This window comes from Muntiacus reevesi, chromosome 3 (genome assembly GCF_963930625.1).
Source record: "Muntiacus reevesi chromosome 3, mMunRee1.1, whole genome shotgun sequence".
Lineage (NCBI taxonomy): Eukaryota > Metazoa > Chordata > Mammalia > Artiodactyla > Cervidae > Muntiacus > Muntiacus reevesi.
The window spans coordinates 216,038,919-216,051,372 of NC_089251.1; the positions used below are offsets into that span (position 1 = coordinate 216,038,919).

At 35.2% G+C, this 12,454-nt stretch overlaps 1 protein-coding gene across 1 annotated transcript in view; it reads right to left on the reverse strand.

Moving 5' to 3' along the window:
- The window catches only part of LRP1B (LDL receptor related protein 1B), a 1,678,044-nt gene that overhangs the window by 639,821 nt on the left and 1,025,769 nt on the right, over positions 1–12,454 (reverse strand). The window contains exon 32 of the mRNA XM_065928990.1: positions 3,239–3,388. Within this exon, the coding sequence (XP_065785062.1) occupies positions 3,239–3,388 (150 nt within the window). The remainder of the gene's footprint in view (positions 1–3,238; positions 3,389–12,454) is intronic.

Here is a 12,454-nt window from a genome sequence, read left to right on the forward strand (position 1 = left end):
AACTGGCTAACCTTCCTTATGGCAAAAATTAGTGGACCTGAGAGGTGTTCTACCTCAAGTGGTCCATTGGTTCTCTCCAGTTTTATCACACTTCCTGCCATTCTCAAGTAAGTCTAGATATTGAAGCCTAGACTCAGTTGTTACTTACAACATGTTGTGCTACTGCATTTTTATTATACCTGCTATTCATAACTTGCCTCTCTCTTTAAATAAGTATTTGAGTCTGTGAATCTGTTCATAAATGAACGAGCTTTATGGATGAAAAGACATATGAATTAGTTATCTATCGCTGTGTAACAAGTTAACCCCAAAACTTAGGATCTTAAAACAGTAAACATTTATTTTCTCACATGGTTTCTGTGGATCCGGAATCTGGGAGCCACTAAATGAGTGGCTGGTGTTGGTTTGGAATCTCTCCTGAGGTTGCTGAAATACATTGGCTTTGAATGTAGTCAGCTGAAATCTTGACTACGCTGAGGGCTTCAAGAAGACTCCCTCATATGGCTGTTGTCTAGAGGTCTCAGTTCCTTGCTATATGAACTTCTCCAGAGGGCTGCCTGCGGGGCCTCATGACATGTCACCTGGCTTTGCCCAGAGTTAGTGACCCACGAGATAGAGGACAAGGAGGAAGCCTCATGCTTTTTATGATCTCATCTCCAAAGACATACACCATCACATCAGTTCAGTTCAGTTGCTCAGTCGTGTCCGACTCCCTGCATCCCCATGAATCACAGCACGTTAGGCCTCCCTGTCCATCACCAACCCCTAGAGTTTACTCAAACTCACATCTATCCAGTCGGTGATGCCATCCAGCCATCTCATCCTCTGTTGTCCCCTTCTCCTCTTGCCCCCAATCCCTCCCAGCATCAGGGTCTTTTCCAATGAGTCAACTCTTTGCATGAGGTGGCCAAAGTATTGGAGTTTCAGCTTCAACATCAGTCCTTCCAATGAACACCCAGGACTGATCTCCTTTAGGATGGACTGGTTGGATCTCCTTGCAGTCCAAAGGACTCTCAAGAGTCTTCTCCAATACCACAGTTCAAAAGCATCAATTTTTCGGCACTCAGCTTTCTTCACAGTCCAACTCTCACATCCATACATGACCACTATCACATCAGCCTTATTTTATTCATTAGATGTGAGCAACTAAGTACAGCCCACACTCAAAGGGAGGGGAGTTAAATTCTACCTCTTGAAAGAAGCATCAATGTATTTGGGAGACTCAGATGTAGCAGTTTTGGTCTTCGGGTCTTGCACTTGGTTGACTCATCAAATAATTCCTTTCTTTTAATCTAATGCCCTACTACTTTACTTGATTTAATATTTCAAAGCTCTTTTTAGTTTATTTTGTAGATACCATTCCAAATAAACTTGGGAACTCCAAAGACTTACAAGATATAATATCTGAGGTTTAAAAAAACTGAAAAATGTGTCCAAAGAGATTATTAATTCAATTTTAGGAAAACCTCTCCTAAACCTTAGTGAAACACAAACTTTCAGTTACTTATCATATATCACCTAGGTAGTCTGAGAAGCTGGCATATAACTAGTCACAACATATTAATAATTATTTTTTTGTTCCTGAATGTGCAACTGCAGAATTACTGTAGGCAAATTTCTTTGTAAACACTTGTAGCTGTAATCATCAGCAATCTCCTGGATAGTGGTAAGGTTCTTTTTTTTTTTTTTTTTTACTTTTTTACTTTTTTATTGCCTTTTTTATATGACTATACTATTCAGTCTCGGCAGGAAGCAGGTCATCACCCTTTATACCAGACCCAAAGAAAAAGAGTAGAGAGGCTCTGAATAAAGAAAGGGGAATCTCAACAGAAGGGCAAATTCAAAGACAAGATAGGGCAGTTTGGAGAGTAGACATTGCTCATCTGCATCTCTTTGGTGATGTCTTTAAGCCCTCAAATTTTGATATGTCTAGTTGATGCACTGACAATATAGATATTAATAGGTTTTTTAAAATTCATTTTTTAACTTTCAGGGTTAATCAAATTATGGTGACAGGGAGAGGTACACATATATAACCATTCACTTGTTAAAAAAAAAAAAAAATGTTAATTTACTCCAGGTTGGTTCCCATATGGCACTGATGTCATGTAAGATGCACACAACTGACCCAATATATACATAATGATTTCATCCAAGTTTTTTCTTTACTTTTTAGCAGAAAACAAAACTAGTTTTTTTTTCCTGCTAAAATGGACTACTGCTCCATTTCTTGAGATTTTGTTCATAGCATTGAGTTCTGTAAGTTTAGTATTCATTTCCTATTCACAGCAGGGTTGGTAGCAATCATGGTAGCAGAAATAAATTTTTATAAAGCCTACATTTTTCTATAAGGCAATGATTTTTATAATACATAAAGTATGTGATATGTATATACATTCACTGAAAGTCAATGACATCCCTTGAAACGTTATGACATATTTTTAACATGCTTCCTCTACTTATTAGGTTCCTTGGCTATATTATTTGCCAGTGGCTTGATTTCATGAAGTTTATTGGAATTCAGTTTTTGAAAACATATTGTAGATGTTAATTTGAGAATTGCTGCAGTTTATCAAACCATTTTCAGAATTTAAACTCTTCCGTTTTTACTCAGGTGATTTAAACTATGTACAAATACACAAAAATCATTTTTTTCTTCTTAATTCAGTAAAGTCAAGTAATACAAACTAATCTTACTTTCTTATTGCTTTATGAGACAATTTTAAATAAATTTCTACTCTAAAATAACAACTTGTCACGTATAATCCTTGTGTTTTTGTGTATGTATAAAGCATTTTCATGAAAGAATAATTTAAATCATTAGTCAATGATACTGTGGCCTTGTTTTTTCAGCTATCTGTGTATATCTGTATATCAAGCTATCCTTTATAAGCAGATATAAGATTTTACTTTATTTTGACAAATACTCATGGCCATTGTACTTAGAATATTATAGTAGAACATGGAAAATAATCATTAAAATAATATCAATTATAATAATAATAAGCCAAGAATCAATAACAGTGAAGTTAGTATTGCTAATAGTCCCTGAACTGGGTAATCTTATAAGTTTGTTTGGTAAGGTTAAGAAAAAAAGAAAAGAAAAATTCTCGTAGAGATGTGCAACTTGAATGTGCTTCTAGTGTTAATGGAGCAGTAACTTTTTAAGCTTTTAATAGGTCATAATTAATCAAACCCAATCAATACAAGCTCCGAGATATAGAACCATTGTACTTACCCATGATGGTTAGGGCTGTAGCTTTTGTTAATTCTTCTTTCATTGTCTCTATTACTTCTAAATTACTGCCATCCAGGTTGCATCTATTTATGGTTCCATTTCCTGAACTGATCCAATAAAGCTTGTTTTCCACATAGTCTATTGATAGACCTGTAATTAAACGATACAACTTAACCATAATGGTAGCCACTTAAACTGTAATATTCACCTAGCACTGGATTTTGAGGAAAGAGTAAGTTGCAAGCTCAGATTTTTGTCTTTAAAAATATGATCTGGCTAACAGGGAGATTCACATACTGTTTTAACTATTAGTCAAAAAATATACTATTATAACACAATGGTTATCTCTGTTGATTATCACAACAATCTTGTGACTTTAAGAGGAATGATTGCTTCCTTTTACAGATAAGGAAAACAATACCTAAAACAGCCAAGAAATCTATTTGAGGCCACAGAGGGTAAGTGGACATTCCAGACATTTTAAGGTTTCTAATTCTAAATTGAGTGTTTTCTTTCTTTATTATACTGCTTTGTCTCAGAAAGCTTTAATGTGTAACACTTATTTGGGATACTTATTTTATTAATGAAATTTCTGATTTTTCCTTTACTTTCAGTAAAATCTACCTTAGAAAGTTACAGATTTAAAGTGGTGGTTTCCAGTACTCTTCAAGTAAATCCAAAGATAGAATTTCAACAATTAATAACTTCATTTTTTTATTCTTTTTGTTTTCATTTATTTTTATTAGTTTGAGGCTAATAACTTTACAATATTGCAGTGGTTTTTGTCATACATTGACATGAATCAGCCATGGATTTACATGTATTCCCCATCCCGATCCCCCCTCCCACTTCCTTCTCTACCGGATCCCACTGGATCTTCCCAGTGCACCAGGCCCGAGCACTAATTTGGCAATGAATTGAGCTCATTTAGGAGCTGTCATTGAGAAATAAACCATACAGAAAAGAAGTGAACCAAGCCAACAGCTTAAGACTATTGTCTCTGCAGGATGTGTCACTGTAAGTTCACATAATAGTAGTTTATGAACAATTCCCTACATTATAGAGGCGTTCTTGGTTTTCAAAAGTCTCAGAACATGTACATTTTGGTTGCCAAGGATATACATCTAACTAATTATAGGCATGCTCAGTAGGTTCATGATCCATGCACGTTATAACATGAACTGTGTGGCTTCAGGTTGGTATTCTGTGACTCACAACTATTAATACTTGTGAAAGAAGCATATATGGGCACGAAGCAGGCATACAATAAATAATCTGTTTCTGGGACCTCCCTCACAGAATGAAGTGAACAAATGACACCAAAAAATCCCTTCTCTATTAAAACAAAACAAAACAAAACAAAAAACCTAAGATATAAAAAAAGGAAAAAAGAGGAAAGGAAGAAAAGGGAAGAAAAAAGGGAAGATGGAATAAAGAAGGAAAACAGAGAGAATCACTGAGTTCAATTACATGGAAAAAGTGATAACATAACCTAATACTCTGAACTACAGTTAGTGAGTGGACCAGTTTTAATCAAGTAGCAACAATAAAACAAGTCTATATAACATGCAAGCTATTAACTGACTTATTGGTATGTTTTCTTGAAGAATGTCTGGAAAGTTTATGAGGAAATCACAATGTATAGAATTAGACACTGCAGGGATAAAATTTTCCAAAAAATTTTTTATAAATACTGTGGGTCATTAGCTTTAATTACTATGACAGAATAATCAAAAACTACATAGTCAAATTCTATGAGATAATATTTTCATGGTGAAAGTCATTCATCACTCATTCTTTTCTTTTTAATGAGAGAAAGTTTGGTTATTCTGTAAGTAGTTCCTAAGCTACCACCATATGACTTTCTAGTATAAATGAATCCCGCTTTAGACAGCTTAGTGTTCATAAGTGGTCTATTTTACCTTCTACTTAATTGACCATCTAAAGCATATAATTCCATCTTTAATTCAGCTGAAGCATACCTTTACAATAGATTTATTGTTCAAATATAACCCCAAAGATTCTGATGCTGAATTTTCACAAGAATCAAATTAACAAATTCTCTTTAGGTAAGATATCTATCACCCTAGATATTCCAAATTTAATTTTTCAATCAAGTTAAATCATCAGGTAATTATTTGCATTTTTAGATTGCTAAGGCTTTGTCTCTCTCTCTCTGAATCTCTTCTGAATTGGACTTTGGCATTTGCTCTTGGTATAAATGAAAGGTGATATAAGAAGTAGCTATAGGAAAGCCACTGTTATACTTCACAGGATATAGTGTCTAAAATAATGCATCACACTGTGACCTCTTTATATAAGGACCCATGGGAGGAGTTTCTCTTAGGGCTCAGTGCCAGGAAAAGCTTTATGTGGAAAATATAAAATTGCAACTGATCATATTTCTGTCTTTGCTTTGGCTGCAATGAAACCAAAGAGTCAGATTTGTGACCCTTATCCAGCAATTGTAAAGCAACTTCATTTATACCACAAACTTCACTCCTGGCTTCAACAGACAGTTCTAATTTTCCTACACCTTGATTTTTAAAATTAACATTCCTGTCTGTCTCATCTTAGGGAATAATTTTAAGTGTCTTCAACCTCTATCAGAAAAACATCTACTTTTTGCTTATTGACTATATCAAAGCCTTTCACTGTGTGGATCACAACAAAATGTGGAAAATTCTTAAAGAGATGGGATTCCCAGGCCACCTGACCTGCCTCCTGAGATATCTGTATGCAGGTCAGGAAGCAACAGTTAGAACTGGACATGGAACAACAGACTGCTTCCAAATAGGAAAGGAGTACATCAATGCTGTATATTGTCACCCTGCTTATTTAACTTATATGCAGAGTACATCAGGAGAAATGCTGGGCTGGAAGAAGCACAAGCTGGAATCAAGATTGCTGGGAGAAACATCAATAACCTCAGATATTCAGATGACACCACCTTTATGGCAGAAATTGAAGAGGAACTAAAAAGCCTCTTGATGAAAGTAAAACAGGAGAGTGAAAAAGTTGGCTTAAAACTCAACATTCAGAAAACTAAGATCATGGAATCTGGTCCCATCACTTCATGGGAAATAGATGGGGAAACAGTGGAAACAGAGTCAGACTTTATTTTTTGGGCTCCAAAATCACTGCAGATGGTCATTGCAGCCATGAAATAAAAGACACTTGCTCCTTGAAAGAAAAGCTATGACCAACCTAGATAGCATATTAAAAAGCAGAGACATTACTTTGCCAGCAAAGGTCTGTCTTAAAGTTAAGGCTATGGTTTTTCCAGTGGTCATGTATGGATGTGAGAGTTGGACTGTGAAGAAAGCTGAGTGCTGAAAAATTGATGCTTTTGAACTGTGGGGTTGGAGAAGACTCTTGAGAGTCCCTTGGACTGCAAGGAGATCCAACCAGTCCATCCTAAAGGAGATCAGTCCTGGGTGTTCATTGGACGGACTGATGCTGAAGCTGAAACTACAATAATTCGGCCACCTCATGCAAAAAGTTGACTCATTGGAAAAGACCCCGATGCTGGGAGGGATTGAGGGCAGGAGGAGAAGGGGACGACAGAGGATGAGATGGTTGGATGGCATCACCGACTCAACGGACATGGGTTTGGGTGGACTCTGGGAGTTGGTGATGAATAGGGAGGCCTAGCATGCTGCGATTCATGGGGTCGCAAGAAGTTGGACATGACTGAGCGACTGAACTGAACTGAACTGAGAGTACATTGTGCAAAATGCCAGGGTGAATGAAGCACAAGCTAGAATCAAGATTTTTAGGAGAAATATCAAAAAACTCAGATACACAGATGACACCACCCTTATGGAAGAAAGCAAAAGAGAACTAAAGAGCCTCTTGATGAAAGAGAAAGGAGAGTGAAAAGCTGGCTTAAAACTCAACATTCAGAAAACTAAGATCATGGCATCTGGTCCCATTACTTCATGGAAAATAGATGGGGAAGCAATGGAAACAGTGAGACTTTATTTTGGGGAGCTCCAAAGTCAATACAGATGGTTACTGAAGCCATGAAATTAAAAGACACTTGCTCCTTGGAAGAAAAGCAATGACCAACCTAGACAGCATATTAAAAGGCAAAGACATTGCTTTACCAACAAAGGTCCATCTAGTCAAAGCTATGGTTTTTCCAGCAATCATGTATGGATGTGAGAGCTGGACTATAAAGAAAGCTGAGCACTGAAGAATTGATGCTTTTGAACTGTGGTTTTGCAGAAGACTCTTGAGAGTCCCTTGGACTGCAAGGAGATCCAACCAGTCAATCCTAAAGGAGATCAGTCCTGAGTATTCATTGGAAGGACTGATGTTGAAGCTGAAACTCCAATACTCTGGCCACCTGATGCAAGGAACAGACTCACTGGAAAAGACCCTGATTTTGGGAAAGTTTGAAGGCAGGAGGAAAAGGGGATGACAGAGAATCAGATGGTTGGATTGTATCACCGACATGATAGACATGAGTTTGAGTAACCTCCGTGAGTTAGTAAAGGACAGGGAAGCCTGGCATGCTGCAGTCCATGGGGTCACAAACAGTTGGATATGACTGAGTGACTGAACTGAACTGAACAACCCCTTTTTGGAAAGAGGGTACATACTGAATATGGTCAACTCTATACTAACCCACAGTATCAGGACTTTCTCAACTAGCTAAAATTCTGCAGTTTCTAGACTCAAACTTAGGTTTTGTAAAGCTGTGACATGGAGCAAGGAATTTGCAGTTTTGGGGTCAGAGTTCCCCAGCTTCTACTACTCTACATCTTTGTTCCTAGATTGCGAGTGCTGAGGGGAAAGGAACTGTGTGTTTGTGAGCTTTTCGTCTTTAGCATGGAGCATGATGCCTAGAGCAGAGAAACAATTATAAACATTGAATAAAGGTATGGGTTAATTAATTAACTCCATTTTGAAATAAGTTGTCTTCAAGAAGTTCTGCCTAGTAAAGTTGAATTATCCCCACAACAATTCCATTTAAATATACTACCTATGTCCATATATTATGAAGATACGGATGAAGAGCAGTGATTCAGTAGAGCTAGTTGGTATGGCTTAGATTTTTTTATATCAGTATTAAAAAAAAGTAGTTTAGGATTAATAATTTAAGGTTCACAGGGAAAAAAAAGGTAAAGTTCCTATTTTAACCTGTATATGTATTCACTTAGCCACCTACATATACCTTCTCCTCTGTCAGATATATTAGTTTAACCCCTGAATGCTCTTGAGCATGTTTATTTCCAGATATAAACAATAGAATTGAAATATTTAAAAAATCCTATTATGAATTTAAGAAATTGGTGACATATGTTTTGATAGATTAGTATGTTTAGAAGTAAATATTTATAAATCTCATTAATATAAATATTTTTACACACAATTTTAAAATTGTGTTATTATGTTTAGGTCTTAGCAACACTGAAGAATTAATTGGTATCCTTCTATTGGAATAATTTCTGAATCAGATCTCTGTTTCAACAGATAAATAATGAAGCAGTGAAAACAGTGGTTTTGGTGCAATTGAAGCTACTCAGTGCTTTTAGCATGCTAAGTCAATAGCCATGAGAAAACAGATCAAATGTGAGCATGCCTATAAAAGTGACCTGGAATGTACACAAAGAAATGTAATTATGTCTGCACTGGAAGATTCTCAGTGTGGGTGACTAAGACTAAAAAATCCTGAAAGGCCTCTAAGGTCTGTCTGAAGAATATGCCATTAGTGCATTACTAATGTACTTTGTATTAGAGTCACTTCTGCCAGAGATATTTATTTTTAAAATTATCTGGATCTGCTTATCAAACAGATAACCCAGACTCAATAATATAATAGGAATACTATTGGAAGAAATGTCATCACTTAAATTGAAAAACCTTAATGATAAGGAAAAACTATCTTTTTACTTATCTTTTCTATTACTGAAAGGACCAGAGATAATCCATCTGCTTTGATTCTAACACTCATTATTTGAAACCAAGATTTCCTTTAATTTATTATTTTGTTTGAACATTTTGATTAAAACCATCTTACTTTTCAATTTAGACAATATGGCTTGCCAAAATGATGTAATTGCCCTCATAATGGAAACATTCCATACATTGGTAAAATAACTTACACACTATTAAAATAAATATAATTAACAATATTTTCCATATATCACTAAAAAAAGTCCCTTAAATTTTAAATAGACTTAAAATTTAATTTTGTCACAACTAAGACTGAAAAGTTCATTTTTATGTGTCTCATCTCTTTTCTTTTTTATATGACTCAAAATAAAATCAGGGTATCATCAACTTAGAATTAAAACAAAAATGCAAATATATAGAAAAACTTTAAAAATTAAGGCTTTCTAGGGATAATAATTATCTAATTTTTTCCATCACTTATCAAATTTAATTTCAAGATTTTCATCCCTGGCAGTGCATTATAATTATCTGAAAAACTACTAAAAATACTGATCCCATCCCCAGAAACTCTCATTTAATTGATTTATGTTGGTCCCAAGCATCAGTATTTTTAAGAAATCTCTCATGATCATTTTAGAATATAAAATGTAAGGACATTTTTTAAACACAGCATAGTTTTATAATCTTTTACATCTGAATATTTAAAAGGTTCAATGAGGCTTTTTAAATTTTGCTGGAAAGTGTATCATGATGAGATCTTTGGAAGCATAGAAATACTAAAGATAGAGATGGGGAAAAAGACATACAGTGGATATTTCAATGTAGAAGATTAACTTCAAGTCCTCTAGCCATTCATAATAAATAACACTGAAATCTTCCAAATATTTTCTTTGTAGGGTTATCTTCAGACAGTAGAACACAATCCCTTCCGTTTCTGGAACTGTGAAAGCTGTATAAACTGGCTATTGAAAACACATGAATAATGTTGAAATATTGTAAAGTTGCATCCCTTACAATACTTGCAGAATAATTATAATGTTCTAGATATTCCAACAGAGATATTTTCAGAGTTCACCAAAACAGGCATGATTATTCCTGAGGCAGAATTTTCTCTGAAACACTGAACTTTTAACTCCAAGGGAGCAAAGTTATTCCATGGAAAAGTGGAATATGATTAAGTGCCTACTCACCACTAGGCTATCTCAAGAAATATTCTCTTCTGAAAACATTTAGATTTTTAAGTTAAAGAATAAACATCCTGAGAAAGTCCAAAGTACTCTTCATAGTCTATCTCTGGCTTCTTTCAGAAGTAAACACAAATATAAGCTGCTACCCTCTAATCACCTTCTCTGTGAGGTTCTGGGTTGATCTGACAGTAGGCTAGGTAGCTTTTACCTGGCTATACACTCACTTCACAATTGTTAGATTGTAGTAATAAGAATAATTCCCTCATAGACTAGGGTCTGACGCATAGACGTACTTAACAAATGCTAGGTTTTTGTACTTCCTTTTAAGCTAAAATCCTATTTCTAAAATTTATAACCATCTCTCTGGTAATCCCTACAATTGATTATTTTGAGATAATTTAATAACGAGAAATACTCAGATTGTAGGCTTAATTTGTAATTCAGTATTTTCTCAATTATACAGGTATATCAAAATTAGAAACTTTGTTATCTATAAAAGTCAATAAAAAATATGCTTCAGTCTGGAACAAAATATTTGCAGTCCACATATCCATCAAAAGACTAGTATTCAGAAAAGAAATCTCACAATTCAATAGTTTAAAAAAATCAAATTAGAAAATGGGGAAAAAAATGGACAGAATTCTAATAGAAGATATATGAATGACAAGTATTGAAAAAAAATGTTCAATGTCACAAGAAGATGCAAACTAAAATGACAATGTGTATCACTATAGACAAATGAATGAGTACAATAAAACTAGTGACAACAGTAAATGGTGGTAAGGATGCAGGAAAAAAACATCACTGACTCATTGCTGGTAGAAATGTAAAATAGTACAGCTACTCTGGAAAACAACTGGGCAGTTTCTTATGAAATTAAGCATATTATTACCATAGGTCCCACTAATTGAACTCCTGGGAATTTATCCCAGAGAAATTAAAAGAGATATTTACCAAAAAATGTGTACATGAATGTTTATAAGAGCTTTATTTATAGAAGTCATGAATCCCAGCAGAATCCTAGGACCCTCCTGGTCACAAAAGCCTTTTCCTGTCCCCTTCTCTGAGGGCAGGTTCAAACAGCTGTTAACCGGGGGATGGAGGGGATGTGGAGCCAAGGGAGGAGCAGCCAAGAAACAATAGTGGGACCACTGGAGCAGGGTCCTGGTCCCCCTCAGGGGATATACATTAAACTTTCTTTGAGCTTTTCTGCAAACTAAAACCTCCACCAAAAGGAAGATGTCAACTACTTGATGAAGTACCCTCCCAGAGAAGGTCACAGTTAACCATCATCACCTGATACCAGATGACCTCCAGATTGAAGGAATGTGAGCCCTGGAGGCACCCTGATCCTTGTCCTCATCAGCAACCCCACCCTTCGACTATAAGATTCCTCACCTCATTCTCCCTCATCACCCCAGGTTGAAACACATGGTTTTAAGGACTTTAGCCTGCTGTGGCCCCCTTTACCTGGCTAAGCAATAAAACTATTCTTTTCTATTTCACACAAAATTCTTATCTCCAAGATTTAATTTGGTGTCCATGTATAGAGGCCAGATTTGGTTTCAGTTAAAAATTAGAATCATCTCACTTCCTTCAACAGGAGAATGGTTAACTAAACTGTGCTATATATATACCATGGCATACTATTCAGAATTAAAAAGAAAAAGAAAAAAAAATCTATTGGTACATGCAACAACTTTAATAACTCTCCAGGGGTAAATGCTGAGTGAAAAAAAGGCAATCCCAAAAGTTACATACTGTATGATTTCATTTACATAACACTTTAAAATGACAAAATTTTAGAAATGGAAGACAGTGTGATAAGAAAAGTGGGAAGAGAGTAAATATGGCTATAAAAAGGTAATAGGAAAGATTGTTGTGATACTGGAATTATTCACTATCTTATTTTCCCTTTATTTTTTTCCCCTACTTATGCACAGAACTTGATTCAGTTTATTCAGTATTTTGATTCCAGTATTAGTATAAGAAACCATACACATGATAAAATTGTGTAGATCTGAATACAAACACACACACAAATGAATACTAGTAATACATAATCTGATTCATATTGATGGATTGTATTAAGGCCAATATCTGAGTTGTAATAATTTATTCCCCA